At 40.3% G+C, this 25,495-nt stretch overlaps 1 protein-coding gene across 1 annotated transcript; it reads left to right on the top strand.

Annotated features, from left to right (window-relative positions):
* Positions 1 to 765: 765 nt before the first annotated feature.
* Positions 766 to 25,366, top strand: LOC117965687 (cytokine receptor common subunit beta-like). Its single transcript, XM_034910683.2, has 14 exons — positions 766 to 1,087; positions 9,981 to 10,157; positions 10,992 to 11,124; positions 11,462 to 11,637; positions 12,768 to 12,919; positions 13,518 to 13,680; positions 15,407 to 15,542; positions 15,997 to 16,148; positions 18,293 to 18,435; positions 19,356 to 19,539; positions 20,223 to 20,310; positions 20,872 to 20,941; positions 21,816 to 21,907; positions 23,905 to 25,366. The coding sequence occupies exons 2-14, from the start codon at positions 10,082 to 10,084 to the stop codon at positions 24,839 to 24,841; spliced, it is 2,502 nt and encodes an 833-aa protein (XP_034766574.2). The 5' UTR covers positions 766 to 1,087; positions 9,981 to 10,081; the 3' UTR covers positions 24,842 to 25,366.
* The last annotated feature ends 129 nt before the right edge of the window (positions 25,367 to 25,495 follow it).

The raw sequence follows: 25,495 nt of genomic DNA, 5'->3' as shown, positions 1-25,495 counted from the left end.
TCCTTGTTTCTTTTTTCAGGTCGAAAAAGTCCCCTGGATCGACATTGTCAATACCTTGAATCAGATCACTGCGTAGTCTTCTTTGTTCAAGACTGAATAGATTAAATTATTTTAGCCTGTCTGCATACGACATGCCTTTTAAACCAGGGATAATTCTGGTCGCTTTTCTTTGCACTCTTTCTAGAGCAGCAATATCCTTTTTGTAACGAGGTGACCAGAACTGAACACAATAGTCTAGATGAGGTCTTACTAATGCATTGTAAAGTTTTAACATTACTTCCCTTTATTTAAATTCAACACTTTTCACAATAATGAACAAGTCCCTTCAAAAAGTTTACAGCAGTATCCCAGGTAAAGGCAAGTAAACTGTGGTAAAGCACAGTAAGAAAAAAAATAAATAAATGCAGAATACAAAAGAGGGAAACCACGATGTTCTGAAGTGTTGTTTAAAGCGGTCAGAAGTATTGGCGTTGCTTTTTTATTAGACAGTATATTTACTTTCTACATTTTGCTCACTTAATAACCACACAGATAGCTTGTTTGTCCTTTCCAGATGTTGTAAGACGTACAATTACAGTAACTGCAGAACACGTAAGCTAGTAGGCATTTGTACGCACTTCAGGCAGTACGGGACGATTATCTAAAGTAAACCAATAATTAGTGAAGGGGTGGGATAATAGGACATACGGTAGCCTATAGACATGTACACAAATACCCCGCCCTAGTCGTTCTGGGCTTATTAATCTATACCAAAAGCTGTTTTTTTCTGTTTGCGTTTGATTAATTCGGGAAGTTGCAAAAAAGAAAGCTTCATTATATCGACTCTCCCTCTCAGAAACCTAACGCTGCACTCACTGTACAGTAAACCTCAGTTAACGTGCGTTTCCTACTGTCTTCCAGAGGCGTGAGTAAGGGAGCAACTGATTTCTTAGAAACCACTCCTTCAAAAGCCCCCTAACTGGAACTGTCGACGTACAAGAGGAAGCGTGTATCTGAAATGTACCCGGCGATACGTGACTGGTCTGCACTACACAGATCAGCGAGCACACTTCTGCTTTCTTAACACGCAGTCTCATTTCAACACAGGGTAAGAAAACTTTACTTTGTATCTCCAAAAATAATTAAGTTAGATTGATAGAAAAAAATATGTTAAGCACGTTACTGTAAGTATCGTGACAGTATATACCATTGTACAGTATATATGTAGCCATCAATAGAATTCTACTGTCTGAAATACATTATACTGTATGTTTTATTTATTTATTTATTTATTTTTTAATTTAGGGGATACAAGTTAAGAAAGATCCACCAGTTACGGGTTTTCTTTAATAGATTGATATTACATATTTAGTACCGAGTTCTCTGTACTTGACTGTATTGAATTAGCTGGTTCTCAGATCCACAGCACTGAGTTCTCTGTACTAGACTGTATTGAATTAGCTGTCTCTCAGTTCCCCAGGACAGAGTTCTCTATACTAGACTGTATTGAATTAGCTGTCTCTCAGTTCCCCAGGACAGAGTTCTCTATACTAGACTGTATTGAATTAGCTGTCTCTCAGTTCCCCAGGACAGAGTTCTCTATACTAGACTGTATTGAATTAGCTGGCTCTCGGATCCACAGTACAGTGCCGAGTTCTCTGTACTAGACTGTATGGAATTAGCTGGCTCTCAGATCCACAGCACTGAGTTCTCTATATTAGACTGTATTGAATTAGCTGGCTCTCAGATCCCCAGGACAGAGTTCTCTATACTAGACTGTATTGAATTAGCTGGCTCTCAGATCCACAGCACTGAGTTCTCTATACTAGACTGTATTGAATTAGCTGGCTCTCGGATCCACAGTACAGCGTTCTCTATACTAGACTGTATTGAATTAACTGGCTCTCGGATCCACAGTACAGCGTTCTGTAGACTAGACTGTATTGAATTAGCTGGCTCTCGGATCCACAGTACAGCACTGAGTTCTTTGTACTAGACTGTATTGAATTAGCTGGCTCTCAGATCCACAGTACAGCGTTCTCTATGCTAGACTGTATTGAATTAGCTGGCTCTCAGATCCACAGTACAGCGTTCTCTGTATTAGACTGTATTGAATTAACTAGCTCTCAGATCCACAGTACAGCGTTCTGTAGACTAGACTGTATTGAATTAGCTGGCTCTCGGATCCACAGTACAGCACTGAGTTCTCTGTACTAGACTGTATTGAATTAGCTGGCTCTCAGATCCACAGTACAGCGTTCTCTATACTAGACTGTATTGAATTAGCTGGCTCTCAGATCCACAGTACAGCGTTCTCTGTATTAGACTGTATTGAATTAACTAGCTCTCAGATCCACAGTACAGCGTTCTGTAGACTAGACTGTATTGAATTAGCTGGCTCTCGGATCCACAGTACAGCACTGAGTTCTCTGTACTAGACTGTATTGAATTAGCTGGCTCTCAGATCCACAGTACAGCGTTCTCTATACTAGACTGTATTGAATTAGCTGGCTCTCAGATCCCCAGTACAGCACTGAGTTCTCTACACTAGACTGTATTGAATTAGCTGGCTCTCAGATCCCCAGTACAGCACTGAGTTCTCTATACTAGACTTATTGAATTAACTGGATCTCAGATCCACAGTAGAGGAGGCCGGGGTTGGTTGTCACATGGGTTGGTTATCACAGTGCTCATAACTATGAAACTAGATGGCAGGTGATACGAACACTGAAATGTGTGTTCTATTGTCTGGAACTCAACCATCTTGTAATTTGGGGTAAATTCCATCTAATATAAAGGTTAGCACATATTTCATTTTTTTTTCATACCCAAAGTAAAAAATGTATACCTTGTTATTTATGTTATAACTCTTAGTAGTATTGGAGTTTGTTTGAACTGATGGCCATGTTAATAGAACCAGATACTGGCTATCTTTTGGTGTAAAAACAAAACCAGTAGGTTCTCCCAGTAGTACTGAGAGAATTAAATTGTCACGTAAAGTCAGGTTGGGGCAGGTTGTCACATAGTTTTTGGGGTTGGTTGTCACATGTAAATCCTATAGGAAGAAGTCTTATATTTTTTCTTTCTACTTTTTTTACACCAACATGTGGGATATGTCACCATATAATGCTTATTTAAGTTATTTACTGTTTGTCCTCCAGTTCTGTGGAAGCTGTGGTATTATTTTGTAGCATGGGTCAACATTTCAAATATATATAGGTCTATATTTTGTATGTTCACATAAAAAGTAAAAATACAACTTTTTCTTTCATTGTACACAGTAGAAACTTTATGTTATTTTAAAAAAAACTAAAAATGTTGCATTAGTGTCTACTGTAAAACCAAGAACATACTTTGAGACGCCCAACCCCAGTATGGGGCAGGTTGTCACAGATGACAGGTGCATTTTCAACTGTCTATAGATCATATTTGGAATAAAGTTATGCTGTAATAAAAAAAAAAAATCAATTTGTACGTGAAGAGTTATTCTTCAATATAACAAGGAACAGAACCTCACAGAATGTCACCAGACTGAGGAAAATAATAAAGATTAAAAAGTGTGACAACCAACCCCGGTCTCCCGTACAGTGCTGAGATCTCTATATTAGACTGTATTGAACTGGCTCTCAGAACCCTGTACAGCACTGAATTCTCTGTTCTCTACACTGTGTTGAATGTCCTTGCTTTCTTCAAGTGCAGATGGTTCCCAGGTATATTGTTCCAGTGATGACCCTTCTGCATACTAAGCTTCATAATCCATACTTTCACTGTGACTTATTACACTTTGTCGTGCTTTTACTGCAGGGAACTTTTATAAGGGTTAGTTTAGCATGGTTTGTTTTTTAATACACTTTACCTTACCTCTCTGTGCTTCATTGCACTTCGCTGGGCTTTTGCCTTGGGGAACTTTTATAAGGGGCATAAAAAATGCCAAGGTTGGTCCTATCTGTGTTGTTTAAACATCACGACTGGACTGTAAGCAGTGGTAGCAGCAGTGGAGACTCATGGTAATGAGAGGGGAGATTCCTGCGCTGCCCTTCACAGCACAGCAGACTACACACCAACTGCAAGCACACATTTATTTACAATCTATAAAACAAGAAGGTTAAACAAAAACCTCAAAAATACATGCTTAAACTACCGTGGCTGGTTTCTGCACACGAAAAGCTAAAGAAAGCTTTGTGAGGGTTAGACACAGGCAATCAGGCAGCTGCTGAAGTAGTGTTGCTACTAAGCACTTTTATTTAACAAATAATAACACTATGCAGTCACACTTTTGGCAGCAATCCACTGGCTCTCCTTCCTAAGCCCCACACAGGCCAGGTGCAGTCTTCTATACACCTCCATAAGTTAAACTAAACTGAATAATTAACTGGACAACCAATCAGGGCTCACGATTTTCTCCATTCTATCCACATTCTCACATGGGAAACAAATAGTTATTTCAAGGCTAAAAACGAACAAGTTCCTGGGTTTAACCCAAAATATTACACAGTCATAAAGTAAACGCATTTAAATAACACAGAAAATACTGCTATTGATGTAGCTGGTGGAATAATAATTTTGCACATTTAGAATGTAGAATATAGAAGTGAATGAAAACAAGTACTGGTACAAAATAAATACGTTATTAACATCAAATGCACCGCAGAAATAAACGCTATCTACATGACAGGGGTTTTCTCCCTGTCACAGTTTACATTGCAGCAGTGAAAAAGATGAAGTCAGGCAGGCAGTGTGGTCCAGTGGTTAAAGAAAAGGGCTTGTAACCAGGAGGTCCCTGGTTCAAATCCCTCCTCAACCACTGACTCACTGTGTGATCCTTAGCAAGTCACTTAACCTCCTTGTGCTCCGTCTTTCGGGTGAGATGTAATTGTAAGTGACTCTGCAGCTGATGCATAGTTCACACACCCTAGTCTCTGTGAGTCGCCTTGGATAAAGGCGTCTGCTAAATATACAAATAATAACACAGATAACACACACAGCTGTGATGCGCTGATAAGGGCTGTTGAAATGTGTGCGATCTTATTGTTACAAGAGATGACATCTCATTTCGCAGTTTGTGTGAGGGGACTGCGAAGAGAAGCGGACTGCTCAAATTGTGCACAATGATTTCTGTTACAATATAAACAACATATTCACTTCTAATTAAGCACAGAGGCGAAGTTATACTCAGGTACGTCTGTTAACAATATTACAGTGTAGAACTATGCACAGGCTGGCATCTATAGACACATGCTTAACAGTGGTTGGTTGATTACTTGTGTGTGATCTACAGCATATGTTTCTTAGTGTCCAGTGGCTACTTCTAATCAACTTGAGAGTGTATTTCTCTTGCACCTGTTGCTGTGTCAGGGGGTCTGTCATACAAAGAGTGTTTAATCTGTTTATGTAGATTCTATTTGTGGTTAAACATTTCGAATGCTTTGTCATTGACAATCTCAGTGTGAGATCTACACTCTCAGTGGAATTATATGTGTAGTTGCTGCTAACAGGGTCCAATGTGACTTATGCCGTTAACCCTAACCCTAACCCTGCTCATTTAGATTGGGATCTCTTTAGTGAGAGAGGCTGTTCATTGTGGAGTAGTGGTTAGGGCTCTGGACTCTTGAGCGAAGGGTTGTGGGTTCAATCCCCAGTGGAGGACACTGCTGCTGTACCCTTGAGCAAGGTACTTTACCTAGATTGCTCCAGTAAAAACCCAACTGTATAAATGGGTAATTGTATGTAAAAATATTGTGATATCTTGTAACAATTGTAAGTTGCCCTGGATAAGGGCGTCTGCTAAGAAATAAATAATAATAATAATAATAATTTAGATTGGGATCTCTTTAGTGAGAGAGGCTGTTCATTTAGATTGGGATCTCTTTAGTGAGAGAGGCTGTTCATTTAGATTGGGATCTCTTTAGTGAGAGAGGCTGTTCATTTAGATTGGGATCTCTTTAGTGAGAGAGGCTGTTCATTTAGATTGGGATCTCTTTAGTGAGAGAGGCTGTTCATTTAGATTGGGATCTCTTTAGTGAGGGAGGCTATTAGTTTGTACCATTAGAAGTGCTGCTGCTTTCATTGTGTTCAGCGTCATTTCTGGGACGTTTGAGAAACTGCTGCATAATTACTGTGCTCAGCTGTACACTGTCTGACTGCAAATGCAACATAAACTGCTTGGGAAGAAGCAAATATATCAATAACTTCAACTGAAACATTAGCAGAAATCCTGCATTTATTTAATTTAATTTAATTTAATTTAATTTAAAAAATGAAGTTATAATTATAAAGTGCATTAATATAATTGCCTATTGTGATCTCCTTGCAATCACTCCCTCCTGTTGTCTAATGGTACATACTGTCAGCGCAGGCACTAGCTGATGTCAATGTTACATTTGAAATAACCCCAAGCACCTCACAGCAGCGCTCGTGTAAATGAACTGATCCCCGGTCTGGGGAGCCCTGCTTCGTCAGGGTCATGTGGGAGAGAATGTGTGTATGTGCTGCGGCCCCTTGAAACCATCCCGCGGCCCCCAAGGGTCCCTGAGCCCGAGTTTGGGAACCCCTAGCTTAGCATTTGGGTCGTTCCATAGCCGAAGTTACAGATTTAGATACTGTCTTTCTTTTTTTCATGAAAACATTTCTTTATGTCACACAGTACATTTTGACATGTATAGTGCAACAGTCAGTTCTGTATTCTTAGCCATGGCAGACGATCTGGATGTTACAAACTTTGAGGTGAGATTCAGAAGGTCTTTTACATCAGAAACACTTGCTGAGAAAAACCTCTATCTGCATTTAGATGGAGAAACAAGGTATAGGATTTGTCTAGTTTAGGAAACATGGAATATATAAGATGACATACGGGTCCAAATTATTATCATCGCTAGTCTGGCTTTGGACTGTTAAAGTGTCCCAGAACACCCTGCAGTGTTTATAAGAAGCGCATCACGTTGCCTGTGCTGTGTCCTGTGGTGTCTGTATTGCAGTGTTATATTTTTAAACATACCGCCAGCTCTTATGACAGAAAACCAACTCGAGACATCTATTAATATGGGATAATATATTCTGAACCATGTATTGGCCTATGTATATAGAAATCTATAGAAGGGGAGTGTAAATGCTAAGTGCATGTTATTACATAGTAATTACTAAGTCGTTACACATTAACTACAGTGTGAGTTATGTAATGATTCTGTAATAATAAACATTAATGGGTACAATGGGATACGTTGAGAATTAAGCAGTAATGACATAGGGATTAAATATAATAAGGAGAGTAATTTATAGGAGGACCAGCGATATGTTGCTAGTGTGGATTCTAAAGCCTTGGTTAGCAGTCTGTAATGTTGTTGAAGCTGACACCCTGGGATCCTTAAAGAAGCTGCCTGATGAGATTCAATCATCTAATAACAACCAAACGAGCAAGATGGGCTGAATGGCCTCCTCTCATTTGTAAAGTTTCTTATGTTCTTATGTTCTTATGTTTAAAGGGGATCGGTGATAATGTTGCATGTGCTAATAAGAGGAAAGAATGGATTGAAGGTCTTGATTAGCAGTCATTTAAGGGGGATCGGTGATAATGCTACTGGTGCTGATAAAACACTAAACAATGATGAAGTGGGTTTGAAGCCTCAGTGGTTTCTTTAGTCACAGCGTTTCTCCAACCCCAGCAGCATTTCAAATTGTGCTTAGGGGAGGATTTTCCTTTCCTGCTAATAAACATTTCTGAGAATTGCGTCCAACTGCTTCCTGATTCTTTGGTAGTTTTTTTCACCAGCATATGAAAATAGATGACTGTTGTAAAAATAAAAATAGGATTGGTAGATATACATTTGTTTTTTCTTCTTTTTTTGAGTGGCAAGGCTCTGCATATTGTTGTCTGTTTAGCATGGTGTTTTTGGCTTTTATTAGACACTTCCATTCTTTAAATTTTTCAGTCCCTCAATTTCTTCAAGTTGCTCCTTGGTTGCTCTATTGCTGAAACACCCCTTTAAATGTTAATGACAGAGTCTGATCCCCTCAACAACTTCCTATAGGGCAACTAGGAGCCAAAGTGAAGGCGTTGACAGGACTGAAAAAAATGTAAGTTTATAAAAAAAACACAAACACCATGTTAAACTGACATTAATAAGCACAGTCTCTCTCTCTCTCTCTCTCTCTCTCTCTCTCTCTCTCTCTCTCTCTCTCTCTCTCTCTGCTCTCTCTCTCTCTCTGTCTCTCTCTCTCTCTCTCTCGCTCTCTCTCGCTCTCGCTCTCGCTCTCTCTCTCTATTCATCTTACCAAGTGGTAGTTAAAAATCTGGCGAAGGCAAAGGGTACCCTTTGTCTTAACTCAGTTAATTCACCATAACTCAGTTAACTCAGTTAATTCACATGCCTTAAATATTGGTACCCTTTGCCTTAACTCAGTTAATTCACCAGATTTTTAACTACCACATGGTAAGATGAATGAGTGTTCAACACACTCACAAGAGGTATAATTGCCATGCAAGTATAGTGTTTCAAACTATATTTATACCACTTAATACATTGGTAAATAACATTGTTGCAAATAGAGGGTATGTAAACTTTTGACGACAACTATATGTATATAAAGTGTGTTTGAAAATAAACACAGGTGGTACTTCTCGGCTTTTGATGCCTACACTCATTTATTTCCATTTAAATCTATTAATGTGCTTCTGATGTTATTCACTACATCGTTAATGATGTATCAATCTGCTATTCCTTTCTATTTAAACCTTCAGGCATCGTGGTATCCAGTCTATTCATCCATTTATTTTTCTTTATTCTTCTGTATTGTATATTATCTAATTGTTTTTCTTAATTACACATTGTAGGTCATTCATGTTGTGTTTATTTTTTGTAAAGTGTTGAACTATTGGTTTCCATTTTTTATTTCTCATGGTTGGTAGGTGAGTCTGTATTATTTTATATAAAGCTATACCTGTGTCTCCTATGTATTTTTTGTTGTTGTTACATTTTTGGCAAAATATACCATAAACAAGGTTGCTAGTTTCTTATGACTGAATATTTATTTTTTCTATTTGAAACGTTTATCTTTACAAATATATTTGCACACTTTACATATGCTCTTAAGGGTTTTAATATGCTTTAATGTGTCTATGATCTATGCTGTTTGTATGTGTTTATGATACGTTTATGTATATATAAGCAGAGTATACACACCTATCTACCCATCCTATTTGTTTCTGAGTTTATCTATTTGAGAATAAGCGATGGCCCAATGAGATCCTGAGAGTTGTCTGCACTCACAGTACAACAGCCATCTATTTTATATGCTGGTGAAAAAAACAACAATTGGGAAGCAGTTGGACGCAGTGCTCTAGAAATAGTTTTTAGCAGAAGAGAAAAACCATATGCTAAGCACAATTTGAAATGGTCTTGGGTAGGGGTGAAATGCTGTGACTAAAACAGGCAGAAAGTGTTTTGAAAGTAATTACTCTTATAGAAAAATACTGTGGTGCTGATTTAAAGAAAGTAAACATGATGACAAAAAATGAAAGCATAGTAACACTTAGTCATCTCTGAATCATCGACGGGTAAGACCTTCGTTTTAGCTTTATTATTGTTTGAGGAAAACTTTCTTCATTGTTTTATGAAATAAGATAAGCAACATTTTCTTAATAATACAAATCATTTTGGCACTTATAATATCATATAATGTGTTATTGTTTGATCAAATTCAGCTTTTTATAATTCTGCTTGTGTGCAGAGTGCAATGCTACTATGGAAAAACTACCTCTAAGGCATCATATGAGAAGATTCAGATATCAATCTCAAACTGAGGGCTCTAGCCAAAACTTTAGTCCACTTGACTTATTTTCTTCTAAATGGCACTGATGTGCACCAGCTGAAGTGCTTGTCTGCTTGACTCAGTTTCTTCTAGTGCCACCTCAATAACATTGATGCAAGCACTTTCTTTTTGCTTTAGATCAGAATTGTGGAGAGTTGGAGGTGATGGCTGATTACATTTCCCCCTCTCTCTTATAGGTACTGAGTGAAGCCCGATACAGAGAGCTTGAGAGACGACAGTGAGAGAATCTATTCATCTTGCCTTAGCACCACTTCTCCTTTTCTGGGTTTGAGGGGAAATGACTGTGATTAAGAGCGTCACTGCCACCCTGATAACATTATGTGTGATCTGTGGGGCCAACTCACCAGATAAGGGTAGGGTGAATCTCACACCTTTCCACTTGACTAGTTTTATAAAGAGCTCTGGTTCCACCCTGTTACACTCACTACAGCACAGAAGGTTATAAGACAGCAGGCATCTACCAGTAGAATTTATCCCACAAATACTCTAAATATAATCAGCATGACATTGTATTGGACCATTTTCACAACTTCTGTTTTTCATGACAGATTTAAAGACTGTTGTTTTGTTAAGGACTGTTTCTGGTTTTCAGTTCACAAAACCTTTTTCAGCTGTCATACACAGGGTTATACATTTATTCTCAGTTCTCAAAGAGCTGTTCAACCTACGATAATTCCTATAAACAAAACAGTTATTATAAAAAACAGTAAGTACCTTCACATTGCATTTCCCCTGTTTGCAGTCCTGCTGAGCGGTTATAATTGCAATTACTCTTACTGGTTTTTATTTATCTTTTGTAAGTCTGTGTTAAGGTTGCTTTTGCTTGACTTCAGAAATGCTTTTTCGTAGTTTCCATAGATACGTAACATGGGCTAGCTGAGCTAAAATGCCTTTTTAGAAATAAGAGCCAGCGCCATCTAGTGATGTGCCACTTTGGATTTCTTTAATTTTTCAGGCAGTACACTCGCCATGCACTAGATGGCGCTTCCTAATATAAAGATGGTCCAGCCTCCAAGACTTCTCAAAAAGCAAACACTGTTGAATAATTGATAGCGACAAGAAAAAGTCTAATGATAGCAAACATACATAGATAAATGCTCTTCAAGATATCCTTTGTGTTTCGTGGGCAGTGACAATGTTGCTAGTGCTAATGGATCTGGTTTTAAATGGTTCTTTGGTCTCCACAGACGGGCTCTTGTCACACAGTCTGCAGTGCTACAATGACTACACGTCCTACACTGTCTGTACCTGGAGAGAGAGTGTGGAGGCACACAGACTGCGACCCATGAAGCTCTACCGCATCACCTTCATTGACACACGGTACTGTGCATATTGGAGAGGCTTCTTATACACACGCACACACACATACATTTATTAAACCGTCTTGTGATTCCGTAAAACACCGTCACATGACAGATTATAGTTTGCACTATAGTGCCCTAGTCTATATTCATAGCAATGGTCCATATACTTTATTTCTACCATAGGCTGGTAGAATGGGACCACAGTGTGCTAACTATTCCTTAAATGATCTTCAATGACAGACAGACAGACAGACAGAGGCACCACATTAGCTATGCAATGGTTCTGCACTATATCTTGGCTGTATCTCATCATTTTCTTTTCCGACTAACCCATCCCATCTTTTCTCTTGCAGGATTGATTTCGAATGCAAGCAAATCAGCCCACTTGAAAACGTCTCTGCGTCTGTGATTGGCTGGAGATGCTTGGAGAACAGCACCTATTTTGGAGTTGGAATCAAAGAGCGGTACATTTTCGAACCGGCAGTGCCAATTCCAATGCTGAGGAAGAGCGTAAATCTGTCTGAGAATGGTGAGACAACATGCTTATATACCTGACACTCTGACTCAACATGCATTCACTTCAGGAATACAGTCTGCTGCTAGATCCATAGTGATTTAATATCCAGTTACATGAATTTCATATGATTCTCTGTTGCTGTTTTCTTGTCTTTATTTCCCAGACTTATTAACTAACGTTCTTTTCCAACCACGACGGCTGCTTCTAAAAAGACTCAGAGACTCTGAGAAGGTTTTAGAAATGCAGTCATTCTAAAATGCACATTATAAATCACGTCAGAAATCAGCCAATCACAGTGCAGTAGTTGCCAAAATTCCATCGTATTCTGTGTACAGATGCCATCCTTTTGTAAAATGTTTGAATAGCTTGATACTAGTTTCTCCAAAGAAAATATTACCAAAATTTTAAAAACCCACATTTCTCCTGCTGCACTTTTGTTCTGAATAATAGTCTCACCACGACACAGCGCCTGTATGCCTGCACACATCATTCAGGGACAGTGGCAGGTCCATTCTGGACTGCACCATTACACAACTAGGGAAGGGGGGTGATAAAAGTTATGTTTTATAAAAATAAAATATTTTTTTATTTTGAAGCTATTCCTGAGTACAGTCTTGATTTGTGTCATTCGTTTGTAAATGTTCTTATGTTCTTATTTATAATAAGTTAATACGTCATGCGTAGGGTGTCTCTCATTGTATAAGACGTCACTTCACACAGTTTGAGCAGACAGATCCAGTTTGCACAGCTTCCCAGCTCTCTCGCCCACACTGCGTGCCATTACATCTCTTATACAATAAGAGGCACCCGACGTATTCACTTATAAACAGGGTTGTTAATAGTTTATAGTTTAAATGCTAGAATGTTTCATACACATTTTAACCGTCAAAAATTTGCATGCCGAACAGCCCTTAGCCTTGGTATTTACATAGTAGTAACTGTACAGAGTAAGGCATTAGTTCAGTCTAAATATGCTTGTGTTCATTCTTTAAATGCTGTGCTCATAGTCCTTATCTAAATGTATTTTATTGTGATTTGTATTTGCTTTGTATTGTACAGTGCTTTGAGATACTTTTTGTATCAGTTCAATTAAAACGGAAACTCTTCTCTTCACAAATATTCTATTATGTGTTATTTTTTAGTCAGACCACGACCTCCGCGTGACCTGCATGCTAACCTGAGCGAGGAAGGTGACATCACCTTGAGCTGGCAGACAGATTACCCGCCCGGCAACCGTCTCCATGGGCGACTCCAATACCAGATCAGCTACAAGAGGGCCTTCCAGGATTGGCAGGTACCGTGGCAACGCACAGACTGGCACCATGAGGGGTTGGGGCTTGAAGAGTGGAGGTGGAGGAGTGGCCTGCTTAATAGTCTGAGAAAACCCAGACTGTATCCTAAATTGCAGCCTTATGAGGGTTCCAGAGGTCTCCCCTGGTAAAGGCACAGCTGCATGCTGTGTAGTGGGGTCCTGTCTGTCCAAAGTTTCTGGTCTTTGCTGGGAATTCCATAGGGAGCTTCAACTGGCTCTGGTGCCAAAGTTTCTGGTCTTTGCTGGGAATTCCATAGGGAGCTTCAACTGGCTCTGGTGCTACCAGGAGTTATGAGGGCAAACCGTCAGGGATTGTTTCATAGCGCCCCCTACGGGCCAAGCAGCTCAAGCTGACACCTGCAAGGCTGGCCTTTGTCCTCCAGAGGCTGGTAGATCACATTCGCTGTAGAGTGTGGAAAGAGGCGATTGGCTTCAGTTCCAAGCTGTTTGGGGAGTGTTGCAGTGAAGGAGCGGGATTGGTCAGTCTAAATTGGAGAGAAAAATAATTGGACACTTTAAAATAAAATAAGAATGGAAGAGAGGAGAACAGCCTTATATACGTTGTTGTTTTTGTCTGCAGAGCTCAGAGCTGGTTCTGATTTCAGAAGACGTGACCCGGTTTGTGTTTGGAACGTCACTTCTCATAGCGGAGAGTGAGTATGAGGCACGAGTGAGAGCCAGGCTTCAAGATAATGGAAAGTGGAGTGAGTGGAGCCCCCTCGTGGATTGGAAGACTGCAAGAGGTGAGTCTGAAACACAGAATAAACATCTTCAGCAGAAATGAAAAAAAATATATATTCTTTATTTAAAAAAAAACATCTAGAATTTGTGCTTTACCAGGTTCTCTAAGGTAAACACATTTTTTAAATTAACACTATTAAAAAAACCCAACAATAAACGCACCTAATCCAGTAATCCATCGCGTATCCGCGCGTCACATATCCCCCCTAAACGTTTATCTGCCATGATCAGGCTCTTCAGCAACTTTTATTTATTACTGAACAGAGAAGATTAGTTCAGAGATTGTAGATCTTACCAAAGTTTTTGTACACTGTGTTGTATGTAGTCTGTGTGCAACCATTGCTGGTAGTGTCACGTCAGCTGTTCAGTCTGTTGATAAGTAAATCAATCCTGTTTGCCTGCGGGGGGCGTATCAACTTCAACCTCTGTCTCGCTCTCCTGCCTGTCACTCAGCAGTGATTGCACGCACCCACACGGCAGACGGCCCCTCTGTCACAAGCATGAACACCCTATCCTTCAAACAAGGGATTTAGGGAAGCTCTGTATTAAAAGCTGAATCTCAAAACAATAATTGTGTGAATATAGTAAGTGTTTCAGCTGCGTGTAATGATATGTAAATTCATTTATCTGACCTTTTACATAGCTGCCCTTACTCTGGTTCCACCTCTGCTGTTTTTTTCTTCCTTTTGATAGAATAAAACACAAGGCAAACCCTTTTAGTTTGTCTTGTAAGTTTAAAAAATACTGTTTATTAATACATGTAAATGCACATTATACCCCCTGGTGGGCCAAGGTAAGAATTGCAGTTTAACAGTGTTCTATTAACACTGCATGTGTGAAGCACACATATCAATATAAATAATCACGTCATGTATTTCATTTTGAAGCAAGTCTTACCAATGATGTCTCAAAGTAGTTTCTTACCAAAGTTTAAAAATCAGTTTTCTCACCTATTATTAGCTGACGCAATATGATCGCTGGTTCCTGTTTTCTTCGGTTGAAGATATTGGGGTTCTTTGTATTTTCAACTTGCAGAATGTGCTGATATTTCAGACAATGCTTTCTGTCAGACCAGGTGACCTAAAGCAAAGGTACCAGGGTGAAGCAGTCTGTTGAGTTGCATTTGAAATCTTTCAGAATGCATTTAAACACATAAAAAGGAGAACCAGTAATAATTTTAAAGTAGCTTCAACCTTACTTTAGTTTTGTTAGTCCCATCTTTTTTGAAATGTTTGCAGTTGTTCTCAGTATTTGCAGTTACTCAAATACAATTTTTAAAATTTTTAAAAAGGCTTTCTTGATGTCTGATTCAAGAAATAATGTTTGGCATAGATTTGTATATGTTTCTTTTATTGTTACTATAAGTTAGTCCATGGTGTGTAGGGTGTCTCTTATTGTATAAGAGAATTGTGCAGAATGATGTTTTATACAATAAGAGACACTCTACACACCACATATGACCTTATTTTAAATCACGTGAATGAAGATTGTACACAGGAATAGCATCACCCTAGTACTCTGTATTGCTTTGATTCATCTTTAAAAGACACAGTCTAGTGTACTGTATATGCATTGCAGTGTGTGTCATATAGTCCTGCTGTACATGTCTAAACATTTAAATACTGTGCAGAATCTTGCAAACCTTCAGTGACTGTAGGGTTGGGTTTCATTTAACATGGGGCATGAACCGGTTAAAAGGCTAAACAATCTGTCTGTTTTATTGTCCAGCGGAGAATGCAGACCCTCAAAACCTACAGTGTGATTACGATGGACTGCAAGAGGTCATCTGCACCTGGGAGGTCAGGAGAGAGCTGGCAGAATCTCTGAAATCCAACCTTACCTACCGCGATGGCCCCTCGGGAGAGTGAGTATTGAACAGCATCTGAATAGACCTGTTATTAACCCCTAGACTAGCCACACTGCTTCATTCACTCCCAGTCATTAACCACTAGACTAGCCATACTGCTTCCCTCTCTCCCAGTCATTAACCACTAGACTAGCCACACTGTTTCCCTCCCTCCCAGTCATTAACCACTAGACTAACCACACTGCTTCCCTCTCTCCCAGTCATTAACCCTAGATTAGCCACACTGTTTCCCTCTCTCCCAGTCATTAACCACTAGACTAGCCACACTGTTCCCCTCCCTCCCAGTCATTAACCACTAGACTAGCCATACTGCTTCCCTCTCTCCCAGTCATTAACCAGTAGACTAGCCACACTGTTTCCCTCCCAGCCCCTCCTCATCTCTAACCTCTAGAGCCACACTGCTTCCCTCCAAGTCTAGGCTCTGAGCACCATTATTTACTGTGTTTTACAGAGAGAAGGTGTGCAGTCCAGAAGTGGTGAGATCCGATCCAGAAGAGCCAGTTGTCTTCTTTCAGTGCAAATTCCCCACGACGAATTTCTCTGAGGTCCAGATCAGCGTGAAACCAGCAGAAGAGCACAAGGAGATCATAGCCAGCCATAACAGTGAGCTTCCAGCACTTCTAATCAGGCGTCTGAATGCACAGGACAGATCAGCACTAATACATTACTCACTGGGAATCAGTGGGGTCACAGTCTTTATCACCACTTTACAGATTGATGGATTATGTAAAACGTGTTCTCCAGTTGACTGTACTTAACCTGTTATAAACAGGGCATCAGTAGAAGGCAGTATTATTTGTTATTATTATTTGTTTATTTAGCAGACGCCTTTATCCAAGGCGACTTACAGAGACTAGGGTGTGTGAACTATGCATCAGCTGCAGAGTCACTTACAACTACGTCTCACCCGAAAGACAGAGCACAAGGAGGTTAAGTGACTTGCTCAGGGTCACACAATGAGTCAGTGGCTGGTGGGATTTGAACCGGGGACCTCCTGGTTACAAGCCCTTTTCTTTAACCACTGGACCACAGTATTGCACTGTACTCAATGGTCCTCATCGGTTTGGTATACTTAAACTGCCCGTCGCGTCTCAGTGAAATAGCAGATACACGACTTTAATCCACCCCCCCGTTGTGGGAGAGAAGGAAAACAAAAGCAATCAAGTGAACCAAGAAAACATTGGAAAAAGAGTGTGAAGGAGAGGAAGAACTAGGAACTAGGGAGAAAGTTGCAATTAGTGGGAGTTAACACATAGTTTAAGTTAATCAGGATTATCAGGATCATTTTCAACAAGGCATTGACATACAACCATCTTTATCAAGCAAATAAACCATTACTAAGTACAGCAAGTTCTCACAGATTGTTTGTATGGTAGTTCTCTTTGTTTGGCATTAAAAAGAAATCAGGGCTGGGTATCATGTAATTAACACCTCCATGCTCCTCCCTGCATCACCACGCCTCGCTGTATATTCATTGCAGTTACCGTGATGGTTCATTCATAACTCATCCATAACCAATATGTCGTCAGAGATACAGTACATATTGCCTAAACAGCGCAGTGCCATACTACAATGCTGCACTTCTGGTCATACGTAGCTGACAAACTAATTGAAAAGGTCATTAGCTACCCTAGTTAGGGGTGTAACAACACACTCATGTCACGATACGATATGCATCACGATATGAGGGCCCGATCCGATGTGTATCACGATACATGTGATGGTCCTGATGGGCTGCTTTCATTATGCTTAACAAGGTTGTTAAGAGACAAAACTGATATGAGTTACGGAAAGTATGTATTCAGGAAACACAGTTATTCATTCCACTTTAAAGAGTAAGTAGTGGGGTTCCAAAAACTATGACGTTACACGTCCCCACGTTTAAATAATGCACCAGTCATTTTTATTTTAACATCCTGACAACTTTTTACACTTATAACTTCAAAATGTCCACTCTAGTGCACTGGTAGCGTAAGGATTATTGCCCACATTGTCAGGTAAGACAATAATAACGATCCATGATGTGGTACGGAACAGAAAAGCCAGAGCACTTGTTATTATGTTTTTTTGGGGTATTTAGAGGTCAGATCTCAAACCCCAGTGCACTAGAGCAGCCATTTTGAAAAGAGCTTAAAAGTTATAAGTGTAAAAAGTTGTCAGGATGTTAACAATGAACAGTAAAATTACAGATACGTTATTTAAACAGTTGTAGCAACACGTGGGGATGTATGATGCTATATTTTTCAGAAACCCGCTACTTACTCTTAAGAAGAGTATGTATTCAGGAAACACACTTATTAGGCAGCAGTGTGGAGTAGTGGTTAGGGCTCTGGACTCTTGACCGGAGGGTCGTGGGTTCAGTCCCTGGTGGGGGACACTTCTGCTGTATCCTTGAGGAAGGTACTTTACCTAGATTGCTCCAGTAAAAAAAAACAATTGTATAAATGGGTAATTGTATGTAAAAATAATGTGATATCTGTATAATGGATATGGATGTCTGCTAAGAAATAAATAATAATAATAATAATAATAATAATTCATCCACCTGGTGAACTACAATGAGCTAAGCTGTGCTTTTGGTCTTGTATCATGATACACGTGATACAGACCTATATTAGGATATGATATTTTGTGCAAGGAAAGTGTCTTGATTCATCAATACACAATGCATTGTTACAGCCCTAATTCTAATGCATGTACCAATGTGTAAAGGAGTATGGCTAGTATTGTCTCTCTCCCTCTTTCAGTTAAGGTCTGGCCTCCGACCAACGTCTCTGTTGAGCTGGTGAATAAAGATCATGTTCTGAGCTGGAAAGCTGTGGCTCTGCGTTATCCGTCCATCCAGACGAAAACTGAAATCCGCTATAAGCCAGCCGAGGATCCCTGGGAGGTAATGAACTGGCCTCGGGGTCCAGCTGTTGTGTGTTAGGGTTTAAAGTGGGCGTAACTTGCATGCAAATGTAAATCTGTGCCTTAACTTCAAGGAAGCAAGTTGCTGTGCGTCACACATTTGAATGGTTTTAAAACAAGCTCTCAGTTTGCGGAAAGCAGGATGTTTGTGCGCTTGGTCTGATTTCTTGTAGTCCGACCTTGGAATTCTGCGGGAGGTTATGAATGAAAGGGTACAAAGGCTATCAATTTGGATCATATATACTGGAATAGAGAAAATGGTACCATAGTAAAAGCACAGCAAAGTGTAGCACAGTGTTAACTAAAGCACAGGGAAGCATTGTAAAGCACAGAGAGGTATGGTAAAGCATAGGGAAGCATTGTAAAGCACAGAGAGGTATGGTAAACCATAGGGAAGCATTGCAAAGCACAGAGAGGTATGGTAAAGCATAGGGAAGCATTGTAAAGCACAGAGAGGTATGGTAAAGCATATGGAAGCATTGTAAAGCACAGAGAGGTACGGTAAAGCATAGGGAAGCATTGCAAAGCACAGAGAGGTATGGTAAAGCATGGGGAAGCATTGTAAAGCACAGAGAGGTATGGTAAAGCATAGGGAAGCATTGCAAAGCACAGAGAGGTATGGTAAAGCATAGGGAAGCATTGTAAAGCACAGAGAGGTACGGTAAAGCATAGGGAAGCATTGCAAAGCACAGAGAGGTATGGTAATGCTTCAGCCCTGACACAACGTCTTTTTATAAAAGTACTTGAGAGACATCAAAGTCTCACTTGAACTCCAGAATCATTTTGTTTTTAAGCACAGTAAATAGATCAGACAGAAGGATTTGGTAAATTCTTGAGTGGTTCGATCAGGGTTGGGGGAATCATACTGGAATCCAGTCTAATGGTTATACTGTGTTCCAGACAGCGCTGGTTGTAGAGGCCTTGCAGGGGGCGTCCAGTCTGTCCCTCTCAGCGGTCAAGCTCCGCCCCTCCACCAGATACACCGCGGAGGTGAGGATGACCACCATCCCCAAAAACTGTCCGCAGTGCTACAAGGGGCCGTGGAGCGACTGGAGCCAGGAGGTCAGCTGGGAGACACAGGCAGGTCAGAGGCATCCCCTTTCTGACTGATGACCTTCTCATCTGCATTCCTGTTTACATTTACACTGACAGAAACTCACACTAGCCCTGCTGCTGCACCTAGTCCTGGGGTTCAGAGCTCCCCTCAATGAAGTCTAGTATTATTAATATTGAAATGATCAGGAGCCATGAGTTTGAGCAGGGTTAGAAACTCACACTAGCCCTGCTGCTGCACCCAGGGTTTCAGAACTACCATCAATCAGTAATATTATTTAAATCCTTCAGTGACCAGGAGTTTCAGCCATCCCTGCTAAACACATTGTTCCTTCCCTTATAGCTGCATGAATAACAGACCTAACAGTCAGACTGATTCAAGTGTGAACCATTCAGAGCGGATTTAGCAGGGGTACTGATTGTTCAAACTCCTGGTACCTGGACGTTTCTGACCCTGCTTTCCCTTTTCTGTTCTCCTTTCTGTTCCCATTCCCATTCCCTCTCTACTGAGTTTTGTTTTTGGAGTTCTAGCCAGGGAATAGCGGGATTTAGCCCGGCCTCACCAGAGTTATGTTGACCCGGATTGGGATTTATCCAAGATCTCAGGGATAGCATACTGTTTACTGGGATCTGGAAACAATCAGGAAAAATATCTGCTGGTATTCCCTTCCCACCGGCCACTGTATAAAACTCTACCCTGTTCTTGCACTGCAGATTCCATGGTTCCAGCCTATCTGATCGTGCTGCTGTGTTCCATTGCTGTTCCTGTTTTGTTGGTGTATGGATGCAAGATAGGCAAACGGTCAGTAAAATAAAGAGTGCTGTAATTCAGACAGACACCCTCCTGCTACTAGCTGCAGCAGAATATATCAGCTGTTTGTGGTGCTCCTGATAATCAGTCTTTGTGAACAAGCAATTTGGTACAGGCTTGAAATGCCACAGCTGTTTTAACTATGCACTGTATTCATCTTCTTTAGATTCATGTTGTAGATCACTGTCTGCTTCAGTCGTCACATACTGTTCACTTAAGCTTAGCAGTTAACAGCACCCCTGTGACCTCAATAGAGCTCTGAAACATATCTTCTCTCTAAGTACAGCTGGTACACCAAAGTATAAGCACAAACCTGTCCCCCTGCAACACTGTGAGAAATACATCAGTTAATTATAGAATAAATGTGTGTGGGGGGGGGGGGGGGGAACTTGTGGGGAGAGTGTTGCAGGGGGACAGGTTAATGGTTCCACTTTGGGTAATACGTTTGTTAAAGGGTGCAATGATGTTGCTAATCAGAGGTAAGGCATTGATTTGAAAGCCTCTGGTAACACTCTTCAATATCCTGAGCGATGGTGTCTCATTGTGTTTCAGGTTGAAGAATAAATGGGACGACACGATTCCCAGCCCTCTAAACAGCAAAGTCCTGGCAGACAGACAGGGGGTAAGCCTTCCTCTGATTGTCTCTCAATTTCCAGTGGAAAGATGCACTGTATTATTACATTTGATAACTGAAGTTCTATTACTGGACCTTTCACTGCCACATTGTTTAACCTCTTGTCATACCAATAATTCAGACCACATGCTTTAACATAGGATCTTATATGGCTGCCATCTTGAGCTCATGTGAGGTTTTCAGTTTCTTCTGTATGTAGACAGTACACCTTTGTTTCTTAGTATTTGGTTAAGAGCTTCTATTACCGGTGGTGTCCAGTAAAAACAAGCCCTTTGAATGCCACATTGTTTAAACTCTGGCCATATCAATGATTCAGAACACATTCTTTGACATAGAGTCTTTCTATTTGGTACACTGCTTTATTCTATGATTCTATTAATAAGGAGACCTTGACATATTTCTACTTGGTGCAGAGCTGTATTCCAGGATTATCTCAAGTTCAATTACAGTTGGTGTCCAGTAGAAATTAACCTTTTCATTGCCACAGTGTTTTAGCCATAGGAATGAGAGACCACCTTGCATTTATTATGTGTTTATTTAGCAGACGCCTTTATCCAAGGCGACTTACAGAGACTAGAGTGTGTGAACTATGCATCAGCTGCAGAGTCACTTACAATTACGTCTCACCCGAAAGACGGAGCACAAGGAGGTTAAGTGACTTGCTCAGGGTCACACAATGAGTCAGTGGCTGAGGTGGGATTTGAATCTGGGACCACCTGGTTACAAGCCCTTTTCCTTAACCACTGGACCACACAGCTTGTAAAGGAAAGGAAAGCTTTTAAATGAAAACGACGCTATTTTAAAGTGTGTATCTGATATGAAAATGCTCTGTTTCTATGTGTTCCTCTCTGTCTCTCCACAGGCAGCACATGGTCGTCCCCTGTTCTCTCAGGACAGTATGGAGAACCCCTGTATCAGCAAGGTGCAGATCTTGGAGTGTCCGCTAGCCTCATGGTACGGACATGCATGTTATACACTGATGGAGCAACTTGGTTAGGGTTTGAAATACCACAGTTAACTAAGCGTTGCATTGTTTAGAATCACTTTGTATGTACTGTTCTGTTTCAAGAAATACACCAGTATGAAACAAATGTGCTATTTATTAGATGACTCATGTTTACATACAGTATTGTGAGATCAGAAATCAACCAATCACAGTGAAGTATTTGCCAAAACTCCAGCACATCATGTGCTGTGTACAGATGTCATCCCGTACATAGAACACCACACCTAATTCCAATGTTCACAAATCTAAATAATAAAAATAAAAATAAAAACATACATTCTGTGGCTCATCTAGCCAATGTAGAGTGCTGACACAGATCAAGCTGCAGGGAACACATTGTGGCAATAGGGGGCGCTGATGAATCCCATGTGTGCATATCACACAGACACTAGCTTGTTTTGCATTGTATCATGCAGTGATGTTATGTGTTGTGGGCTTTTGTTTTATTTATTGCGTCATGACCACAATGCTGTATATATTCTTGAGTGAATATATCTACCTTGAGTGGCTATATCCCCAAGCAACTTCACCCCAGCTCTGTATATTAAAATGTAATGAGGTCGGTGTCTTCATTAACAGTATGATAAAGTAGATTGTATGTACCTGTTTTATGCTAACCCACAGACACTGAAGTGAAATAATAAAATATATACTGAAAACAAAGCCACAAATATGCAATTCTGTGGTTCCTCCACTGGAGGGTAATCAATCACTTTTTAAACGTAACAGCACAGTGTTTATCAAACTCATTCAGACAGCTTTCCTGCATTCCAGTATCCATACTTTTCTGGTTTTACTTATATATATTTTTCTACCATACACAAAATGGCAAAATAACTGTAAAAACGATTAAAACAGAAAAACCAAATACTTTTGCTATAGTTGAATTGATAAAGTTATTTTAGTATTTTGAGTGCTGTGGATGAAATATCTTATACATAAACTACTGTGGGTTTTGTATGGGTGAAAACTGATCAATTCATGACTTTAAAAAAAAAAGGTTAAAATTGACAAACAAACATGTTTTGGCTAGTGTCTTTATCAGTGTACTGAAGTAGTTACCTATTTTGTACAATGGAATGTTAGCATAAACTAGTTTCATTTCACACGCTACAGAAATCCAAATCTGTGTATGGTGACATATCCTGTGGCAGCGGAGTGATCTGATTGGTTGATAAGGTTGTGATGGTGTATAATTCTCGATTTCTGTCTGCGTTACTCCAATAGCTACATTTTCACAAAAAAAAACCTGAAATGCGATAGAAAGTCACATACAACCACAGGTCACAAGTCCCGGAACCCTATTGAAACGTTTCTAAGCCACTAAAATTGACGCCTGTTACGGCACCTGATTCCAGTTTGAGGCAGTGAGCAGAGATCTGTGATATAAGTTAATGCATCATGTGTAGGGTGTCTCTATTGTGTGGAGGCGTCATGTCACTGCAGTTTCTGGCTGTTCAAACTGTGTGAAATGACATCTCTTAAGAGACATCTCAATAGGAGACACGACAGACTTGCTTATAATACATCACACAATGAGGATTGTACTCGGGAATATCTTTAAAATTAAAAAAAATCTGTATTTTTGTAAAACATAACTTTTGTCCCATGTAGCCTACAGGTGCTGTGTGGTGGTGGTGTCATGTAAAAAGAAATGTGCTGCCAGAGAAACGTGTATTTTTAAAAGTTTGGAGAGATTTTGGTAATATAATCTTAAGAGAAGTTCATTGAAATTTAAAGAAAGAGTGCAGTAATGTAGGATGATCCATTTTATAAACGGTACCGAGTATATGTGTTTTTTTTTTGTTTGTTTTGATTTTGTGGTGTTTTATGTACGGGATGACATCTGAACACGGGATAAGAGGCACTGGGAGTTTGGCAGATACTCTGATTGGTTGAGTTCTGATATGTGATGTATAATCCGGCACTGGTCTGTCTCCCACAGGACTGAGGAAAAGATGATGACTGAAGACGGGCTGTACCAACAGTTTGCAGGGAGGGACTTTACAGTGAAGGGCCTGGTTAAGGCACTGGCCTACTGGCCACTCAACGACCAACACTCTCATACTCTCGCAAAAGAGAGCTCGCCTTTTCATTTCAGTGGGCCCTACATCATGTGTCCACGCTCCAGTTCTCTCCCAGACGTGATCCTAGCATCCGGACGGGATTCTGAATTAAACAGAGGAACTAACTTGGGATACGTCTCCACCCAACCTCAGTCACCTCACCAGAGCCTGTCCCTCATTGCAGGAAGCCTTTCTGGCATTCCTCACAAGATAAACGGGTACATTGACGCTTCTTTACTGACAGGAACAAGCAGAGCAGAATCGGAAGAGTTGAACCCAGAAAAGGGGAAGGCCGATTCTTCTGGCTACATCCCTGACATGGATTTGTTTCAAGGACCTCCGAACGGATTTTCTCTTAAGCCGGAAGTTCAGTGCATTGGGGATTTGGCTTTCCAGGATGGGTATATTCTCGGACCCCTTCCTGATTTGGACTTGCCAGGGAAGGCTGTAGATCTTTCAGGGCTGGATGTGGGTGAGAGGGTTCCTGAGGTGATGGGGAGCTGTGAGGCTAACCAGCCTTCGATCTCACTTCCAAACAGCATCATCCAGAGTCATTCAATCCAACCAGGCGGGTATGCAGGGGAAAAGGATTGCCTCTCGCAACCAGACCTCCCCACCATGCCTCTTCTTATGAAGCAGGTTGGGGACTATTGTTTCATCCCAGACCCCCAGGGACGAGACTGGGGTTCATCTCCTCCTTCTGGGATCTACGCTCCCAATCCTGCCTCCTGCACCAGTCCTGAGAAAGGACACCCCAAGCAAAGCAAGCCTGTGACTAATCCCTATGTTGTGCTGGACAAAACCGTTCGGTGTTGAGTGCTTTCTCTTCCTACTCTCATAGCGCGGGATCACCCCACCCCACGTCATATACACATGTTACATCTTTCTACTCCAAGCTCAAAAGCTTTCATTTTTGTTTAGAAAGGAACAATTTACAGAATAAAGATACCAAACCCAAAATTGTGTAGGGACTTTATAAATAGGCTTAAGTTGTTTTTTTAAATGGTTTTAGAATTGTAATGTTACTGTTCTAATGACAATTTGGAGTAATTCGCTTTGAGAATCTAACACATGGTTACACTGGTGAAGGCACTAGCCAAAATGTGTCTGCTTGACTGATCAGGTGACCTGCTTGCCTCCTCATAACTTGCAGAAATACTAAAACAAAAAATTTAAAACATGTTTTGATTAGACTTTAACAATGTTACTAGTTTTATTTTTTTCTACGCAATACTGAGTTTTATTTTATGCAAAAGCACAAAACACTTTAGCCTGCAATAATTTCTGTCCAAAGACTGTTTTCCTTGTGTGTGGGCACATTTCACTGTATGAAGAATAATGTACTTACAGTATTTTATTACATTTTTTGTGAAACTTTTTTTAACAGTTAATATCACATTGAATATTTATACTTTACAGTTTTAATAAACATTTAAAAATACAAGCAAGTATAGTTCTATTTTTTTCTCA

Source organism: Acipenser ruthenus, chromosome 53 (genome assembly GCF_902713425.1).
Source record: "Acipenser ruthenus chromosome 53, fAciRut3.2 maternal haplotype, whole genome shotgun sequence".
Classification (NCBI taxonomy): domain Eukaryota; kingdom Metazoa; phylum Chordata; class Actinopteri; order Acipenseriformes; family Acipenseridae; genus Acipenser; species Acipenser ruthenus.
The sequence above is the reverse complement of the archived record's forward strand: the minus strand, read 5'-3'. Positions and strand labels throughout refer to the sequence as shown.

Bases quoted from the DNA above. Each gene is read 5' to 3' on its own strand.
- LOC117965687 (XM_034910683.2), top strand. From the start codon at position 10,082: ATGACTGTGATTAAGAGCGTCACTGCCACCCTGATAACATTATGTGTG. The intron at 19,540-20,222 runs GTCAGAGGCATC...CTTGCACTGCAG, and splicing joins CAGCTGGGAGACACAGGCAG to ATTCCATGGTTCCAGCCTAT. The intron at 20,942-21,815 runs GTAAGCCTTCCT...GTCTCTCCACAG, and splicing joins TCCTGGCAGACAGACAGGGG to GCAGCACATGGTCGTCCCCT.